The sequence below is a fragment of the Leuciscus leuciscus genome, assembly GCF_965113295.1.
Source record: "Leuciscus leuciscus genome assembly, chromosome: 8".
In the NCBI taxonomy this organism is placed as follows: domain Eukaryota; kingdom Metazoa; phylum Chordata; class Actinopteri; order Cypriniformes; family Leuciscidae; genus Leuciscus; species Leuciscus leuciscus.
This window is the reverse complement of record NC_138732.1, coordinates 20,200,404-20,220,123: the sequence shown is the minus strand read 5'-3', so window position 1 is coordinate 20,220,123 and position 19,720 is coordinate 20,200,404. Positions and strand designations below refer to the sequence as shown.

Genomic DNA, 19,720 nt, shown 5'->3' with positions numbered 1-19,720 from the left:
GACATCTATGTACACAAAGAACATTCATTTTGTTAGACATATTATACACTACTCTATACCGTCTCAAAAAGTATTTTTCCAACATTTTACTCCCTAATATTCCAGTAATATTTTAAACCACTATAAAAGAATCAATATTCTGTAGTTTATGGAACACTTTATACCATGTCTCCAAAAATGTATATTTTACATACAAAGGTGTTGAAATTTCAAAACTTTCATATTTAATGATTTTTCTGAATAAATAACCATGACATTGTGCACTGTAACTGATTAACCACTTTCCCATATACAGTGTAAACATACACTACCATTCAAAAGCTGGATTTTTATTTAGTTTTTAAGTCTCTTAAGCTTATCAATTATGCATTTATTTGAGCAAAAATACTGTAAAAATAGTAATATTGTGAAATATAATAATTTAAATAACTCTTTTCTATTTGAATATATTTTATATTTAAGGAGTAATTTACTCCTGTGATGTTAAATCTGAATTTTCAGCACCATTATTCCAGTCTTCAGTGTCACATGACCTTTCAGAAATCATTCTAATTTGCTGATTTGCTTCTCAAGAAACATTTCTTAGTATTATCAATGTTTAAAACAGTTGGGCTGCTTAATATTTTTGTGTAAACCCTTATTTTAAAGCAATTTAATGCATCCACTGCTGAATATATATATATATATTTTTTTTTTAAGAACAGTGGGTCAGCGCCAATAGCCTCGTGGGCAGTGCCGACATATAGCGCAGTTGCGCTTCGGGCGTCCCGAGTTCGAGTCCTGGCTCGTGGACCTTTCCCGATACCCCCCCCACCCCCTCTCTCCCACTTCGCTTCCTGTCAACTAACTGTCCTATCATAATAAAAGGCAAAACACCAAAAAAGAACAGTAGTGTAACTACTATCTAAACGTTTTAAACAGTCTATCATCATTGACATGCATCTCCATAGTTCCTGCCAAGAAACTATGTTAGCTAGGCTTTTCTGTTGCCTATGTTTTACTAACACATGTTTACAATGTATTCAGTGAGCTTGTGTTTAAAGGCACAGTATTTGATTTGACCCAAACCAAAAGCTGTATATACCTCAACACTGATAGAAATATGTTGAGAATTTGCCTTAAGGTGTTTCCTCAGGTTGCTTGTTAGTGTTACTGTGCACAGTGAGCTCCTTCTCTGAGCTCAGACTGATAGAGGTGGTCTCCTTTCGGCTGTCTTTAGATCTCCTCTCTGTAGGGGAAGAAGACGTTGTGCCTTCCTCCCAGGTGCGGAGAGGGTACACACGGGCAGTCTGGCTTGATAGGTGGGTGTGCGCCAGACGCCCGTCCGTCACTGTGAAGCAGCTGTCCACGGCGGAGCCCTGACTGACCCGGCCCTGCCCACACAGCGGCCCGCAGAGCAGCGCCAGGAACTCCTTGCGTACGCTGCGGTGCATGTAGCCGTAGATGTAGGGGTGTAAGCAGCACTGCAGGAAGAAGAGAATGAGCGCCATCGAGGCCAACCAGGGTGGCACCGCTGCGCTGGAGTAAATGGATATAGTGCTCAGGACGCTGTATGGGCCCATGCTGAGCACGTAAGATGCCATGATGACAAACACCACTCGCGCAGCCTTACAGTGATAGTGGAAGCGTCTGTGGCGGGTTCTGATGGGATAAGTGGCCGAAAAAGGTCCTTCCGATTGAGGCTGCTGCCTTTGGGGGCTGGAACAGGATGCTTGGGAATCCGGAGGGGGGTTGGATTGGATGGGGTGAACGAGAGCATTCTGCCGCCTTGCCGCCCTGAACACCATCCAGTAGCAGCAAAGCATGATGATCACGGGCAGCCAGAATGAAAGTGCGGACACCAGGGCTGAATACGAGTAGCTAGAGGACCACACAACAGTGCAGGCATTATGGCGGCGGTCGAATTCGATGGTTCCCCATCCATACAGCGGCGGAGTGCTCTGAAGCACGCTGAGAAGCCAGGTGAGAGCGATCAGGTTGGTACCCAGGTGAGGAGTCATTCGGGTGGGGTAGGACAGCGGGTGGATGATGGCCAGGTAGCGATCTACGGACACCACAATGATGGTGTTGACGCCAGCGAATGCAAACAGGTGCATGAGCACAACAAGTGCCAGGCACAGGCGGGCGTCCAGTGGCCAGACCTCGGGCACGGTGGCGGCGATGGCGAAGGGCATGACCAGCACTGTCTGCAGAAGGTCGGCCAGGAGCAGGTTAAGCACGAAGCGGTTGGCGACGTGGAGCAGCTGTGGCTTGCGCTGGAATACCAGCAGCACCACAACATTTCCAAAAAGCGATGTGCACACGATCGCCGATATGAGCACCATCTTTATCGTGCTGTTCACCAGAGACGGCGACAGGGGCGAGCCAGGGTCCCAGGGCACTGTGCTGGAGTTACTGCCCAGAGGTGGAAAGGTGGACATGTTGACAGAGACAATATGGGAGATGACGCATTAGTAGTCTTTCAGATATCCCCAACACCAGCCTGAAGGTCTGATGACTGTTTAATCACTGTTCACGCCTTGAGAGAGGATGTAACAGAAGGAAAAATGTTCAGCACATCCTAAACCTTGTTAGATGAATGTTCACACTTCTGTAATGATATTTGAGTCACAATAAAACAGACATCTGAATGAACTATTGTGTCCTGCATACACATTAAGCAGGTGCTATTTGGGGATGCATAACAGATATCCTGATATATTAACTACCATATCGGTTATCAAACAATAACGTAAAAATTTTAATAATTTAAATTTACTAGTAGGCTATCGGGTGATAATGGATAATTAATTGTGCATGCTTGTTTCCTCGATTTATTTTAGATGACCTTTTTTGTCATCTACACGTCGTTGACTGAAAGATAATCTTTAAAAACACTAGTAAGCATTCAAAACTACTGATTTTTAATTTTCGTGTTATTATTCATTTAAATTATAGTCTTATTAATATGGGTACCATTAAATATTACATACATTTATAATATTAATATATGTAATATTTATGCAAAATAATTATAATGCAAACAAATCAACTTTGGCTTACTGTATTGCCCAGAATTACTGTATTAATATCGGTGCATCTATAACGCTCTTATACAACTTTATTAAACAAGACCCAATAATAATCTCAGTACACGGTTCCAAAATTTATACTGTACTGTACATATACTTGTATAAATATTGTAGTTTAAAGAGCATATAGTCCTACTATAATGACCCTCTTGGATATCCTATCTACATAGCAGTGCTCACTACAGGCTATAATGTATACTATGCATGCATTTTTATATACCTATACACAAAGATACATACTACTGTCTATATCACAATGCATACTACACAGTGCAGCATGTATGTACAAAACAGTACGCACATTATTCTAAGCAGTGTATAATGAAATACTTCAAGAGAAAACTGTGTACAGAGACAACATATTTTTAATCCATTTTCATGGCTTAAAGGCTGTGTGCATCGTATCTTACCTTGTCTTGAGTCACTGTTGGTAAGCACGGGCCAAATGATTTGCATCTACTTTTCCATGCGAACAATGAGAAACAGCTGGAATTCACCGCTGTCATAATTCCATTGTGAACCGCGGGCTAATAGTGGCGCTGGTTTCTCTACGGTGCAAATCTCATGCAAATATAATCAATGAATAGAAGACATTTGCCGTAAAACGAGCACTGAAAAGCATTTCGAATGACTGTTGGTTGTCAGTCGCCTTTGTGTCTCTCTCTTCAATGACAGGGCTCCAAGTGATGTTCTCCCATTTTAGTCTCCTCAGTGTCATCAATGGCAGTCCTCTCGCCTCGCCTCGCCTCGGCTCTGTGTGAGCAGGACTTCATTCAGAGATGGAGATAATCAATCAACCGCTCGCTTGTCGTGTCAGAGCAGATATCGTTTTAATAAACCGCTGTGGGTTTCTGTAGGCTTTGCTAGTGAACATGCGGTGGCGCATATACAGCAGTGTCACAGCGGTTACATGTCATTATCACACACGGGTTCTGCTCATTAGGACTGTAACACTGGCTGTTGTGCTCTTGGGTGCACAAACCTTCCACATTAAATAACCGTGATTATCACATCCAGTGGGTAGGCTATAAAAATAAAGTATGCAACATATAGTGCACACTATAACTTAACACACGTAAATATGCAATATGCCAGAGATGGGGGACTCGAGTCACACGACTTGACTCGAGTCAGACTCGAGTCGCAAATTTAAGGACTTGAGACTTGCTTGACTAAATTAAGAAAATGACTCGTCTTGACTTTGACTTGAGATCCAATGACTCGAGACTTGACTTGACTTGAACTGTATGACTCGAGACTTGACTTGACTTGACTTGAACTGTATGACTCGAGAATGACTTGATATACATTTTTATATAAATCATCGCAACATCAATTGATGAACAAAATGAAAGCAACGGAACCATTGACGTCATCAGATTCTGCGCGATTGCGTGACGCTGCACAAGCCCAGAAAAAACATACATCACGGTGAGCGCGGCAGCGCGCTAAATACTAAAACATCTCCCAGCATCGTTTCTCTTTGGATATAAACACTAGAAATTGACCATATTCATACAAGAAGATTTGCTGTACGCATAGACGACCATCACAACCTCGAACAGTCGAACTTCATTCACCACGTCTAAAAGTAAGCTATGGCTTGTTTAACCTGTTTGTTATAGTTAATTTGACTATCTTTAAATCTAGAGAGAATATTGGTCAAAACAGCATGCCTCTTTATACACACTTATGTTTTCAAATGTAGCTTAATGTTGTCAATATTCAAATGATAATTAATGATGGCATGTTTTGTATAACATTTGCCACATTTCTTTCAAATCATGCTTTAAAGCCAAATATGTCGTTCTTTCCAATGACAAAAAACAACATAGAAAACTGTTCATGTTTTGTCGTGTTTTATGTTTAAAGCAGGGTTAGATGTTATCAGGGGGTTGGGGGCAAAATGCCAGCAGAATTAATATGCACCCAAAATTTTAAATGTGGTGGAAAAATTGCCCTAGTATGAGTTATTTTTATAATTATAACTTAAGATATTAAAACATATTTCCAGAATTTTGGCGCGATTGCAAATGTGATAATGATTTTATAAAACAGTTAAGTAAACAAAGAGTGAATATTGTGATGTGACATTTTAGACATAATATTCCCAATATTCTCTGTTTTTGCTCTATTTCTCCAATGATAATAGTTCCAAACAAGCCACAGAAAGAGTTATGCGTATTTGTGATTAAGTGACCTAGTTGCTTAGTTCCAGAACGAATCTGCCGTTTTGAACGAATCAGTTGAATGAATGCTTCAATGACTCGTACATTAAGACGGTGATTTGGCGCCACCTATTGGCGGTTTTAACTTCATAATTAAAAATATATAACTTGTATAAAGGAGATGCCAGTTTGAAGAATGCCATTTGGTGGCATAAGAACCATTATACTTGAATTGTGAATTGTTTAATACCTTTTAATGGTCTTCTGCAATGTTTGAGGCATATTTATTTTTTCATGCTTTAATGTTGGCCTAATTTCAGTTACATTTACATTTTAGGCTATGTAGTTTGAAATTGTATTTATTTTTTAGATTTTTATTGTAGTAACCACTCAGCTGGTTGTGGAAATGCATATTTAAAAAAAAAAAATTGCAAATAAAACCATAGTCCACAACTTCTGTAGTTTTAACTTATTTTAATATATAAATTCAGTGAAATCATCAAACGTTTGTATGACTTGCCAGTGACTTGTGACCCAAGCTACGACTTGACTTGACTTGCTTGACATAAAGCAGTGACTTGACTTGACTTGACTTGCTTTTCACAAAATTGACTTGGACTTGCTTGAGACTTGAAGGTTAAGACTTGAGACTTGCTTGTGACTTGCACATGTGTGACTAAAGGCCAATTTATACTTCTGCGTCGAGTGTACGCCGTAGTGTACGTCGTAGGCTACGCACGTAGGCGACGCCGTCGTGAGCATTTATACTTCTGCGAATGTCTGTGTTGCTCTGCAGTTACACCGCCGAAACGCTAGTTGGCGCGGGTGGGTTTTAATGTTCCACTGTGTTTACATTATCGCGGCTGTTTTGAGTTTAGGTTTCTACGAGCAATGGCGACTGAAGGAGTCATACAGATGGCTGTATTTCCGACACTTCTTCAAGCAATCTCTCTGTCACTTGGTCTATTTCCATGGCTCTTCACTGATCTTCGGAATTTAAAAATGGCGGGCGGGCGGTGCAGAGTGCAGAAGATCATTCCGGAAATGGGTAGGAGGAAACGCGATGCTATCCAGCCGACCAATCACAGATCTTGCGGTCCGCGTCGCCGCGACGCGTAGTTACATTTTTGAGGAGGTGCGCGTCAGGGTACGGCGAAGGGTACGACGTATGGTACACGTCAATGCGTATGCTACGCCGTACCTTCTACGCGCACCCGACGCAGAAGTATAAATTGGCCTTTACTCCCACCTCTGCCAGACTGTAATCGCAGCTTTGCGGTTAAAAAATCGCATTTCATCATATCGCGATATTATCGCAAATGCAATTAATCGTTCAGCCCTACTGATGCCCTCTCACTATTTCGAGTGAGATTCTGAAGTGTGCATACGATGGACACGTTACTTTCCCATGAGGCCACAGGAGAGGATTTATGATTGGAGGAAAAACGAATACAAACATTTCGGACTCAGTGTGCAACCTTAAGCTACGCAGCTTAAGATCCTTGCACACTGAGACCGAAATGTTTGTATGCGTTTTTTCGTATTCGTCATTCGGTGGCTCTGAATTGTCAAAACACCTCTCAAAATGCTTGCATTTTGAATGCGAATCCAATTATTTTTATGATGGACAAAAGTGCACCCAAATATGCATACCATTTATTATCTGACTTATTTGTAAGTGTGAACTTGTGAAATGGTTATCAGGAGGCCGGGTCAAGGAAAAGTTCAGGAGTGTGGGAGGCGTGCGTCCGTGACCTTGGTCTGGTTCTTGCCTGTTCGAAGTGATCAGATGGTCTTTCGATTTTTTTATTCCCTTACCAGCCCGTGCGTCCGACTAAGAGCTTCGGCCTGGCTCGGTTCGGTCTTTGGTTGCGGCGCACGCTAGCCTGGGAAAACCCAGACAACTTCCGGCAAATTTAGATTTGCTCTGCAAGTAAGTCTGGCAAAGAGCTCATTCAAGGCCATTTCCATGCCGTGGAAATCGCGGCACCAATCAGAAACGTTGATGCGGGCTTTACACGATGACGATCGCTCTGATTGGTTTTAGGTCTAGCCTATCCAATTGCGCCCAGAGGCATTTGAGCGACGTCCACTCCGTTGGTGAAGCGCACCAACTTTTAAATGCAGCATTATTATATTCAAATTGCAAACACATGAGGACAGTCTCCATGAAAGACCCACTGGCAGATGAACATGCTGCTACATTTCTCTCCGAAACGGTAGGAAATTAAATTCGATTTCATAGAGGATTTTATCTGTGACAAGATGATTGACAGGGCAATTTACATGACGGGATGCACGCGACAGATCCGTACGATAAAGATGATGAAGTAGAATGTCCAAAAGTTGCCTACTTTTTTGCTACACATTCAAAAGTAAATACATTTTCTTCACAAAAAGAGTTTACTTTTATGGCGTAGTGTAACAAGGCGAATTGGGACGCAGCATATGGCTTTACACATGACGATCGCTCTGATTGGTTTTTGGAGTTTTAGGTCTATCCAATTGCGCCGAGAGGCATTTGAGCGACGTCCGTTGGTGACGCCCCTTTGGAAATGATTTGTCTATGGAGCTTTGCCAGACCATAACTCAGTTACTACTGAGAATGGTCTGGTTTTAACCAGGCTAGGCGCACGCCTTTCTCACCTTCAAATGTATGTATGTACGTATATATATACAAATACAAAATCATAATTACATTACATTTTGCATTACCATAATTACATTTTCACTCTGGAAATGTAAAAAGACAGACATAAAGGTAAAACATAATTTGGTTAATTTCTGACATGTGCAATAGATGGACTAACATAGAAATTATATCATAGCCTAACCCAAAGCTTTGGTACACAAAATAAATAAATAAGTAGATATATTATACATAAATATGTTCATATATACCATCCAATACATGTGGTCTTAACAACAAATATTCATAAAAACTTTATTAAGTTAACACTCATGATAGATTGATGAAGTATCTCATAACCCAGAGCTTTGGCACAAAAGATAAATATATTAGTGAATTGTGTATTTTATTTTATATTCATGTCAACCTCACATCATTCAATACACTGCCTAGCCCTAGAGTAATGGATTAAAGGAACTGTTTGTGCTCCTTACTTTCACAATGATATATTTCTTCAATTTCTCATTAAAAAGAATCAGGATATTTCTATTTCAAACAACATTCCACACGACGATCGATGGACGTGACGTTATCGATATCGTACCCCACCAGGGAAACACATTCTTTTAAAATGTAAAATATAATTGATTTATAACACTCACATACGATCTTGGTTTCATATTCAGGCTGATTATATACATTTATACTCAGTAATTTATTTTTACATCATAATTTTCCCTCTTGAGGCACTTCCATCGGAAAACAACATTCCACACGACGATCAATGGCCGTGACGTCATCCAATGTCGTCGCCTCGAGGGAAGTAGGCCTACATCATTTTATTATTTTTTTTAACTAGGCTACATATCAAATTTAAAACAGTATTTAAAATTAAATACACTTTTTCTCACACTAACATTGTTAAACACGATCCTGGGTACATGTTCAAGTTACTATTTCACAATTGTAACCAGAAATCGATTTTATATTAGCATTTTCCCTCGTGAAATGTTGTTTCATGGTCTCTCCAGTCGTCGTTTTATCAGTGCACGAGGAGAGAGTGACCTACTTACACAAAAACTTCCAGTAACTCATAAATTAATTTTCATCAAACATCTTTTACACATCTGTTACTGATCATATACTTACAATTCGCTGATTAATATTGTTGGATTTGACTGTTTTAAGCAGAGTGCGAATTACCCCACCATAATTGGGGGGTACTGGCTGCTCCTTCACTTCTTCTATGACCATCATGGTCCACTACCATATCAATCCCCACCGTGATCGCCAAGTGCAACATGTGTTGTGCAACACACATACACGGTCTAAACATGCGACAAATTGATAATCAGTAGGCTACAGAATATCTCATTGTTATTATATATCCAAAAGAGAACTGTTTTGATCAACTCCCAAAAGTTAGAAGTTAAGTGCACTGAAATACCATTCTAATTAATAGTAATACCTTTACAAGAAGCCTATTGCCTATTTCAGGGTTTTTCCAGGCTCAAAAGGAGGCGGAGATGGTAAAATCATAATAATGTATTTTAATAATAAGATAATTAAATGTGTATTTTTTTGTAGATCATCATATAGCCTAATGTGTTTTCCACCATTTTTTCTGTTGGTGGAGCTTGGTACCTCTAGGGGGTCCGGGGGCATGCAAATTCTCAATGTTAAGCATGATAATATGGTAACATATCACACTGAAGTGGCGGCCGAAATGAGCTTTCTCGGCAGGGTGGCTGGGCGATCCCTTAGAGATAGGGTGAGAAGCTCGGTCACTCGGGAGGAGCTCAGAGTAGAGCCGCTGCTCCTCCACATCGAGAGGGGTCAGCTGAGGGGTCTGAAATTGCTTTACATTAAAATGTTCCTACAGTGAAAATAGTATCCTATATGACAGATTATTTTAGCATGATGTATTTCCCATTGATAAATACAGTGCAAATAGTTCCGTCTCTTTGGATAAAAGTGAAGTGGAAATAAAAATCAATAATAGGATGAACTGTATCATGATAATATGTCCGTAACATTAGATGTCCGTAGATGACCTACCGTACCCATAACTGTTACATTAGAATTAGGGGATAATACAGTTTGTAGGCTACAGTATAAAAATCATTATGTCTATAAAGTTCCCATTAAACATGAAAACCCAACAACAACCCAATGGGAATATATCCTTGTTGTGTAAAACATCTGTTCATAATCTGTGATTACACAATTCCAATACGAATAGCACCGGGAGGCGTCTGTTATTCTCTGCAATGATCAGTCCGCATTTTTAAGCCAGCTAATTTTACAGTCGGCTCATATTCAGAATGTCCTTTTCGTTTAACGCCAACGACCGCACAAATGGACTTCCTTTGTGAAGCATTACAATGGCCTAAACAGAACTGGAACCTTTGTAAGATATGCGCTCGTCTTCACAAAAAACGAAATGCAGGGTTTTTAAACATCTCGTGTGGAGAAAATATAGTTTATTCTGGTTAGTATGGCAAGCCATGGCAAAAAGCAGGATAACTTGTAGGCTATAGCTTACTTGAAAGACAAACAAATTTGCCGAGTAAAAACAGAGTTTGTGTTGTTGAATCATATATTTTTTCTAGTAGGCTACAGCGCTCATGACAAATAAAAGTTCTGGATGGACAAACATTAAATGCAAAAACCAGTGTGAATAACAATATCTTAAAATAAACTAGAGAGTGGATACACAGATATGGCCTATTTATGAATGAAATGCATGCATTTATTTGTCATTTAAAGGGATAGTTCACTTTGAAATTAATTTTTGGTATGTTTTAGCTTACCTCAAGGGCATCCAAGATGTAGGTGTCTTTTTTTCCGCAGTAGTTTCAATTTTTATATTTTTAGGTCAAACCGTTCTTGTCTGTCAGTCATATAATGCAGGTCTATGGTCACTTGTCTCAAAGAGCATGCACAGAGTCCAAATTAAAACAATTCCCCGTCGTCCAAATTAAACAATTCCCCATCGTAAGTACACATTGATGGCCTAAGACACGAAACGAGCGAAAACGAACAGTATTTATATCGTTTTTACCACTTATACACAGCCATGTCGAAGTGATCTGATCTGATGTGTACGCAGACTGGTGCATAGATATATACACTAGATGTCGCCTTAAAGACATTCGTTCCAATGAACTGCCGTAGACAAGGCGATATCTAGTGTGTATATATCTATGCACCAGTCTGCGTACACGTCAGATCAGATCACTTCGACATGGCTGTGTATAAGTGGTAAAAACGATATAAATACTGTTCGTTTTCTCACACAAACCGCTCGTTTCGTGTCTTAGGCCATCAATGTGTACTTACGATGGGGAATTGTTTAATTTGGACGACGGGGAATTGTTTTAATTTGGACTCTGTGCATGCTCTTTGAGACAGTGACCACAGACCTGCATTATATGACTGACAGACAAGAACGGTTTGACCAAAAAATATCAAAATTGAAACTACTGCGGAAAAAAAGACACCTACATCTTGGATGCACTTGAGGTAAGCTAAAACATACCAAAAATTAATTTCAAAGTGAACTATCCCTTTAAACTGATGCAAACAGGGAAAGAGAGTAGAAAACACTTATTATCCTGTCGCTCCCTCTAGTGGACAGCATTAAGTATTACGGCCTTCATTGCTCAGATAACGCAAGTCGATGGATTTTTTGGGAAAGTCTGACCAGTTAGAAGCAAGTTAGACCAGTCTGAGGGTCTGAGCTGAGTTTGGTGAAGCATCAAAGTTCTAGCCGGAGTCAATTTCTCATAATAATAATAACAATTAATCCCAAACCTGGTAATTTTGTCAGTATTTAATTTACGTTCACTGATTCTGGCTTCTCTCTTTTCTGTCTCTTTCTTTTCATGTGAACTGAGTAGGCTACACATGCTTATATTAAAAAATATAAACTTTATTTCTATTCAATTTTCAAAATTATTTATAGCCCATATAGGCTGTGTCACACACGCCTGTCTGCCTTTTGATGTAAATAAAAGACTAGAGTGGTAAATGTTAAAGACATATTATCATGGTACAGTTCAGCCTATTATTGATTTTTATTTCCACTTCACTTTTATCCAAAGAGACGGAACTATTTGCACTGTATTTATCAATGGGAAATATGCTAATATAATCTGTCATATACTGTGGCTCACATTAAGGGGTCGCTTGCAAATCGCAGCAGCACGAATTACGTGACCAGCAACATATTTCTGCTTCAAATATTGTGTGTAGTTAACAGTGAGTGGTGGTTTCAGACATTATTTTATTAAAGTGCATTTGTCAGTGCCGCACTCGTACTGACTCTTATTCTGCCTGACAGAAAGAAAAGCTCGTAGCTTACTGAAGGCGGAGCGGTTTGACCAATCAGATGAAAGGGGCGTTTCAGCGGCACCCACGTGTGCAAATAAAACATCGAACCCATAAACCGATTTGTAAACCACTAACGAAAAATGAAAAATCGAGCCAAAATCTCATTTTTCGTTTTTTAAACTAAACTAAAAAACGGATAAACAAGCTGGTTTTCATTTCTCGTTATTCCATTCCAAACAGGAAATGAAATGATCAAAAAGTACACGGACCCAAGTGCCAGTAGTCTACTTTTCACAGTACTGTAGCTTTGCAGGAAGGTTTCTTCTTCAAGCATCTTGGAGACGTTCCCGCAGTTCTTCTGGATTTAGTTTGTCTCAGTTTTTTCTGATGGGACAAAAGGTGTTTTACATACAAGTCCATAACAATACATTACATGATCATGAATAAATTGTAATTCCTGTAAACTGACAGTTAAAAAAAGAAAAGAAATTTATATTATTTCCACTGATGTGCCACTAATGGACAGAACTCTTGTAAATTAAAGAGCTAATAGGCTGTTGGTAAAGTCACACATCACTGCAGCTGCCATTAGAAGCTCTGGTTCCCAGTAAAAGGAGAACTACTGCACATGCACAATGACTAAATCTAATCAAAATTTACAGTTTTAACTCTTATTTGATCTTATGACACAGTTCGTGTCAGATTTTATTGCTAATTTTACAATATGTTTGGAGATTTCAGGAGTTCCCCATTCAAGTAAATAGCAGTTAGCCTTGCATAACCTAAAAAAAGTTGCTTGGAGGCTTTGCAAATATGGCTACCAGGTGAACTGATGTTCATTGAAAGCAGAAAGCTTGTCATACTCAACTTTAGCAGAAACCTTGATTTGTTTTGTTTTTCTGAAATTAAACAGTCTGAATAGCCTTCCTTATGGTATAATATAAATAATAATCTGTTTATGTGTTCAAGCAAGAAAAAACACATGTTGGCTTGGAGTCACATGATGCTTAGCTTATTTTTTAACTGTTTCTTTCAGAATTATTATGAACCATTTTTAAAAGCTGTACTGTTTGACGTTCTTATATTTTAGATGGAGAAGCTGAAAGCTCTGGGATATGTTCCTCTTCTTCTACTAGGGAAATGTTCGAAGGCCCATAAGTGGACAACGGAGGTCCAGTGTCCCTTTGAGTTCCCACCTGAGGGACATATGGTGATGGACAAAATGCTCATCCTCTGTGAGTATATTTTACAGGGTAAATTGTATTTGCAAGCACTGATACCTAAATACTGTAGCTATACAAGTTTCTATGTTAAACTACACTTTATTTACAGTTTTTCTCCATTGGTTTGGCTAATTTCTTGAAACAGAAATGACATTCTCAAAACAACATGGACAAACCTCCAAACCACTTGGCAATTGTTCACAACAGAATTGAATTTCTCATTCATTTCATCAAATTGCAAATGTCTCAATGTCTCAGTACATCTTTGCAAATGATTAAGTAAAGGTAGCCTACATTTAGCACAATTTCCAAGTGAATAGATCTTGTTGATCTAAACTGATTGTTGATTCTCAGTCTAATGGTTGTTCGCTCCAAAACGTGTCAGCGTCATTCATGAATATCATATATGTATATATACACCATATAATATTATTGGCCACCGGGCCACGGTGGATGTCCCAGGCCAGCGAGGGGGCAATATAACTATGTGTGCTGCCATATCTGAGAATGGTGTGGCCACTCACATCCCCAGTCTTGGCCCATACAATACACAGAAGCTCCTCATCTTCTTGGACTGCCTTCATTTTGATTTGATCCCTGAAAATGAGAGAGGTCTCGTAGGGCCTCACCTACCACAATATGTCATTGTATGGGACAATGTGAATTTCCACCATGGCCCGCTCATCAGGGCCTGGTTCACTACTCATCCAAGGATGGTCAAGGTGTTCCTACCACCTTACTCTCCTTTCCTCAATCCTATTGAGGAGTATTTCTCCTTTGGAGGTGGAGAGTGTATGAGCATCGGGCTCAAGATCAGAGGTCCCTGCTCCATGCAATGGACGCTGCGTGTGAGGATATTACAGGAGATCAGTGTAGGGGATGGTTGCGACATGCACGCCGTTTCTTCCCTCGTTGCATCGCAAGGGAGAATATACGCTGTGATGTGGACGAGAATCTGTGGCCAGACAGACAGCAGCGTGTGGATGGCCAGGAGGGTGAGGAGGACGGTGGCCAGGAGAGGGAGGGTGAGGACAGCGACCAGTGAAGAACTGTTAGTTGTGAAACTCCAGCTTTATTTACAGCACTGTAGGCTGCTTAATCATTTTCATTGTTTTTTGTTTGTGTGTTTATATTACAGTATATTATGCTGTATACATTTTCTTTTTACTCTGATTTATGGAAGTTATTTTATGTGTGTGAATGATAATGGTTACAATTTCCTTGGCAGTATGAGTGCAGTGTGTGATGTCAAACCTTGGAGGCTACTCTTACCCTAAAATCCTATTTCTTTTTTTCAGTTTTATACACAATTGTATTCTGTTAGCTAGACAAAAAAACAGTACAGTAACCATTGTCAATGAAGGACTGGGCTAAGACTGAAAGGTGGACATGAGGGATATTTCAATGGTCCTCTGCCATAGTGACAAAACATCTAAACATTTTGACTTGCAGTGCTTACACAATGCCAAAGGGACGAAGCATTTTGGGGGCACTGACTGTTTAAATGAGAAGGAAATTTAGTTTTGAAGCATGAATGAACAGTTTTGGGAGAGATATGAGCTTTTTCAAGTGAGCTATAGTGTTGTGCTGAACTGTAAGACTGTTTTGCCAAATGATCTTAGAGTTTTGAGAATGTAATTTCTGTTTCAAGAAATGAGCCAAACCAATGGTACTGTAAAAAAAAAAAATATATATATATATATATATGACTTTAATGGTACTTTTTTAAAAGGTTTGAGTCCAGAAGAAGAACAAGAGGTCACAGAAGGTAATGAAGCAGAAAGGCAGGACTTGAAAGAGACTGTAGAACAGGGGTCGGCAAGTAACTTTGGCCGCAGGCCAATCTTTTTTTTAGCCAGTAGATGGTGGGCCAGCTACACGGAGTAGGCCTATGGATACAAATTAAATACTCTTATATAGGCCTATAATTGTGGAATATGATGTGTCCGTCACCGTCCGTGGATCATTCATTCAATCTTTTTTTTTTTTTCAAATTAAAACCAAAAATAAAAAGATGAAAAACGACTTGTTTTTCCATTATTTATTTCCTGAACTGAAATGAAAAAAACGAATAAGGACGGGTTTTCTGATTTTCTGATTGTGCTCAGATCAAAAATAGAAAAAATGAATTACTGGATTAGACAAATTAAAATTTTTAATTTAACACCTTATGCATATCAAGGAAATCATTTTAAACAGATCAAGTACTATTGTGGTTACAGATTAGGCCTACAGCCATTTTAATAAAGGTGTGAATAGCAATCATACTCATTCGCTTACAGTCCGACTTTTGAACTTTTTGAACTTTTTTTATTATTATTATTTATTCGGGGACACACACATACACACCTAAGGTTTAAGGAGGTCTGCGCGGGACTGTTTTTTTTTTCGTCCCGCTCCCACAAGGTTCTATTCAGCAACCGCTTAAAATATACTCGGTGTTCACCCGCTTTATTTCCCGACCTGACGGGTCCACAAAATTTTGAGCTGTCCGGCAGAGCAGGATGCCCTTGTATTTTGGTTGAAAAACAAGGACAAATACCGTCATTTGCATGCCCTAGCTGTCAAAGTGCTTTCTGTACCTGCTTCTTCAGGACCAGTTGAAAGAGTGTTCAGTGCTGGAGGGCTCATTATGAGGCCCCATAGAGCCAGTTTAGGAGCGGAAATGCTCTCCTTCCCTCATATTTCTCAAGTGTAACAAAACACTTTTGTAAAACTGAATAGTTGTACTTACCTCACCTGCAGACAGAATGCTACACTCTAAAAGTCGATAATTTACTCAGATTTGTTTTTCCTGTTATAGTTCATGTTAAAAAAGCTTTTGAAGAATACACCGTTGTACAAATGCTTGTACAGTTAAGTATACTGTGAAAAATGATTCTTATGAATTTCTTAAACACCTGATAAAATTCTGCAGTTTGTCCTCAAAATAAAAAGAACATATGTTAAATTACACTGTGTTCATTGTTGTTTAACCAAACTTTAATGTTTTCTGAAAATACAATGTCTTTCCTATTAACCCACGTCCAAATAACAATATACTACAATACAATAATTTTTTCAGGGAAGGCATAAACCAACCATATATATATATATATATACCAACCACAATATAGCTTCACTGCACATGAAGACACTTCTTTTCTACACTACTGTGTACATCTGCAGTGAAGCTATATTGTAATTTAGTTGCTCAAATGCTCAGTACTAGTACCTAGCAGTGGTAACAGTGGGTTGGTGTTTGTATATCAGTTCTAACACTGCTATTATGAGGTATCACCATATGTCATCATTCTGTTTTCTTTAGATAAGAAGATTATATGATATCAAGGGGAATGTCTATGCTTAAAAATCCTGGGTGTTGTGACACTGTTTTTGCTTTTAGATCAACAAATAATAACCCAAAATGATTGTCTTGATAATGTCATGCATAAGACTTTTTTTTCCTGTCCTGGACTCGGTCTTGACTTGGACTCGAACCTCTTTGGACTCGGTCTTGACTTGGACTCGACTAGTCCTGGTCTTGGACTCGACAAAGGTGGTCTTGACTACAGCCCTACCAAGAGGCATTTCAAAGATGGCCGCTGAGTGAAATGACTTTGGCTAAAGCCAGTACAATGAGCAAGGAACAATGTGAACTTGAACTAAGGCTAAAAAAAGTTTTGTTTTACTTCACAGCAAGTCAGCTGTCAACATGGCAGCAAAGAGAAAGACACAGGTATAAAATGTTATACAATACAGTTAGCTCTTTGCATTGCTAGTCTATTACACATTGTCATCCATTTGGAAAGTTCTCATAATATTGATGTTTATATTTGTTTCAGTGCTGTTTAGATTTTTAGATGTTTAAAAATTGTTTTGCATTGTAACTTTTAGACATTCTCTGTTCAAGTTAAGTAATTAATTCATTTCTAACCAAATTTAACATTTGTACAGAACGTCCATTCCATGCGTCTCTGGACGTATTTCCAGTGGAATTTGTACCCAAGACGCGTCTGAGAAAGGTTGGCATTAATATGTATTTCAATCTGTTAATGTTGTGTGTTCCATAAAACCGGTGAAGTTTTCATGTTATAACCGTTCTAGATTTAACTAAACCCAAAACCAGTAATACAACTTTTTTCTAAAGGAAACCTACTGCAATAACATAGTCCATTTAACAAAGCATAAACACAAAGCAAAGACTTTCATTGAATGCGGGCTAATCGCGGGCCCTCGCGGGCTAATCTGAGGTACAGAAAGGCCCCGGTCTTCTCGTTGCATTTCCTTATATAGACAGAAACTTCTTTCACATGGAAACATCTGCTAACAATGGGAATTTACATTCGGAGTTGACACCTTTTGGGGGTGTGAGACCATTTGTCTAGAGACCACCTTCCTTCGTGTGCCAGCTATCCCTAAACTCTTAAAAACCTTATTACCTTTTGTTTTACTTGTTTGGAAATGAGACCTTCGTACCAGTCGCACTGAGACATTTCAAATGCCAAACATATAAAAAACTGCATGATAATTGTTAACATTTAAACCATATAGATTGTGTGTAAATCTCAGGTTATTTTAGCATAAGAGAGAGAGGGTGGGGGGAAGAGGGAAAGAGATGTATTCTGAAGTGAGACTTTTGTCTCAAATGGTGAGTTCAAATGGTAATTTCCAGCAAGGTCCTGTCTTCAACCAGACTGTCCGGCATTTTCTAATTTCTCAATTCTTACAGTATCCCAAAATATTTAGCTCTGTTGTAATGTTAAGAACTCCACATTCAGTGTATGCTAATGTGTAGGGTACTTTATTGCAAAAAATAAACATCTGGAATGGAATTCATATTTGCTTACTGATTACAGTATGAGTACAGGCAGTGCAAAAGAGCATACGGTTAGAAGATCACACACCAATACACAATGATTAATAAGGTGAAGAATTGTAAATTCATATTTTAATATAAAATATTCTGTACATTACTACAGTGAATATAACATATAATCTAACTATATAACATGTAGAGTTCAGGTGTATATTTCCATTGCTTCTGAATATGTTAACAGCAGTTGTTGAAGTTGCTCTTCAGTCTGAGTGGCATTTATGGGTCAGTTTTGGTTAAGATGATAAGAATCCTAAATGATGAATTGGAATTGGAATTCAAATTTCAGATTTCATGCTTTGATGACAAAACCTGCTGTAGTGCGGATATGCTGGAGCTTTGCTTGTGGAGAAAGGTCTTTTTAAGTGGTGGTGAAAGCTGTCTGTTAAGGTTAGGGGTTAGTTTCTGTTGTAGTAGCATTCACCTTTCAGCACGCCACCTTTCGTTACGTACATCCCTCGACCTGCAGCTTCCCCTGTCTCTGTCTCTGTGCTGGGGGTGTTGCTGGACCACAGTAATGACACATGAGGATGGAGGCTTTCCGTGGTGCTTTGTTAAAAGTTTTTGATGAGTTACGTTAAATGCTTTAAAAATGTAGTAATGATATGTAAAAATTGAAATGTAATGATGATTTGTTTTGTAATTGGCTCTTTATTTTTACCCAATTCAGAGGGACGTAAAGAGGTGTTGGTGCATTGGTTGCCTTGTCCATCCTGGTAAGAATAAGTAAACCTACATGGCAACTTAATTCACCTCTGTACATTTCTCATTTATTGATTGTTGTTTTTACTTTTTTCCCAGTAAGAGGACATGGCCACACACCCGGCAGCCTGAAGATCATGTTCAAATTACTCTCACTCAATGTTAAGTACATTACCGGTACATGAAGACAGTCTTTTGTTTGTTTGTTTGTTTTTGAACCACAGTTTCTGTTATAGTGGACAAATAAAGGTTTGTGTTTTCACTATGTCCAATTACATCTTTTGACCTTTAAAAAAACACCACATTTGTATGCCTGAAATATCCAGGAGCTGGAGCTAATCCCAGCTAGCACAGGCCAAAGGTAGAAAATCCCCCTGAACAGGTGACCAGTCTGTCACAGAGATGACACACACAATATAGCCTCTAGTTCCTGATTAACTATACCTGCATGTGCGGAGGACACTGGTGAAACCCACAGCAACACTGGGGAAACTATCAATCAGGAAATATGAAGTAATTTGTAGTCTTACATAGTCATTTTTGAATGTAAGCCCATTGTGTGTGTACAGTATAATATATATATACTGTATATACTTGTCTATTCAGTAAATGTATGGATATGAACAACCATATTCTCTCTAGACTAGAGGCTAGATGTATATTATATTAGCACATAGACACAGATTGCTCCAAATGGGCCCAGTGAGTTGAGTCTAGAGAAAGTGAAGAGCCACTAC

At 39.0% G+C, this 19,720-nt stretch overlaps 1 protein-coding gene and 1 long non-coding RNA gene across 2 annotated transcripts; one reads left to right on the top strand and one right to left on the bottom strand.

Annotated features, from left to right (window-relative positions):
* Positions 1–1,006: 1,006 nt before the first annotated feature.
* On the bottom strand, positions 1,007–3,938 carry gpr101 (G protein-coupled receptor 101). The gene is made up of 2 exons (XM_082177994.1): positions 3,482–3,938; positions 1,007–2,518 (listed from the first exon to the last, which is right to left on the bottom strand). Exon 2 carries the CDS (start codon positions 2,418–2,420, stop codon positions 1,119–1,121), a length of 1,302 nt encoding a protein of 433 aa, XP_082034120.1. The 5' UTR covers positions 2,421–2,518; positions 3,482–3,938; the 3' UTR covers positions 1,007–1,118.
* Positions 3,939–16,565: 12,627 nt separating this feature from the next.
* On the top strand, positions 16,566–19,248 carry LOC309504371. The gene is made up of 4 exons (XR_014208070.1): positions 16,566–17,144; positions 17,363–17,430; positions 18,952–18,997; positions 19,083–19,248. It is a non-coding gene; the product is annotated as an uncharacterized lncRNA (long non-coding RNA).
* Positions 19,249–19,720: the final 472 nt, after the last annotated feature.

Coding starts and splice junctions, on each gene's coding strand:
- gpr101 (XM_082177994.1), bottom strand. CDS start 2,420: ATGTCCACCTTTCCACCTCTGGGCAGTAACTCCAGCACAGTGCCCTGG.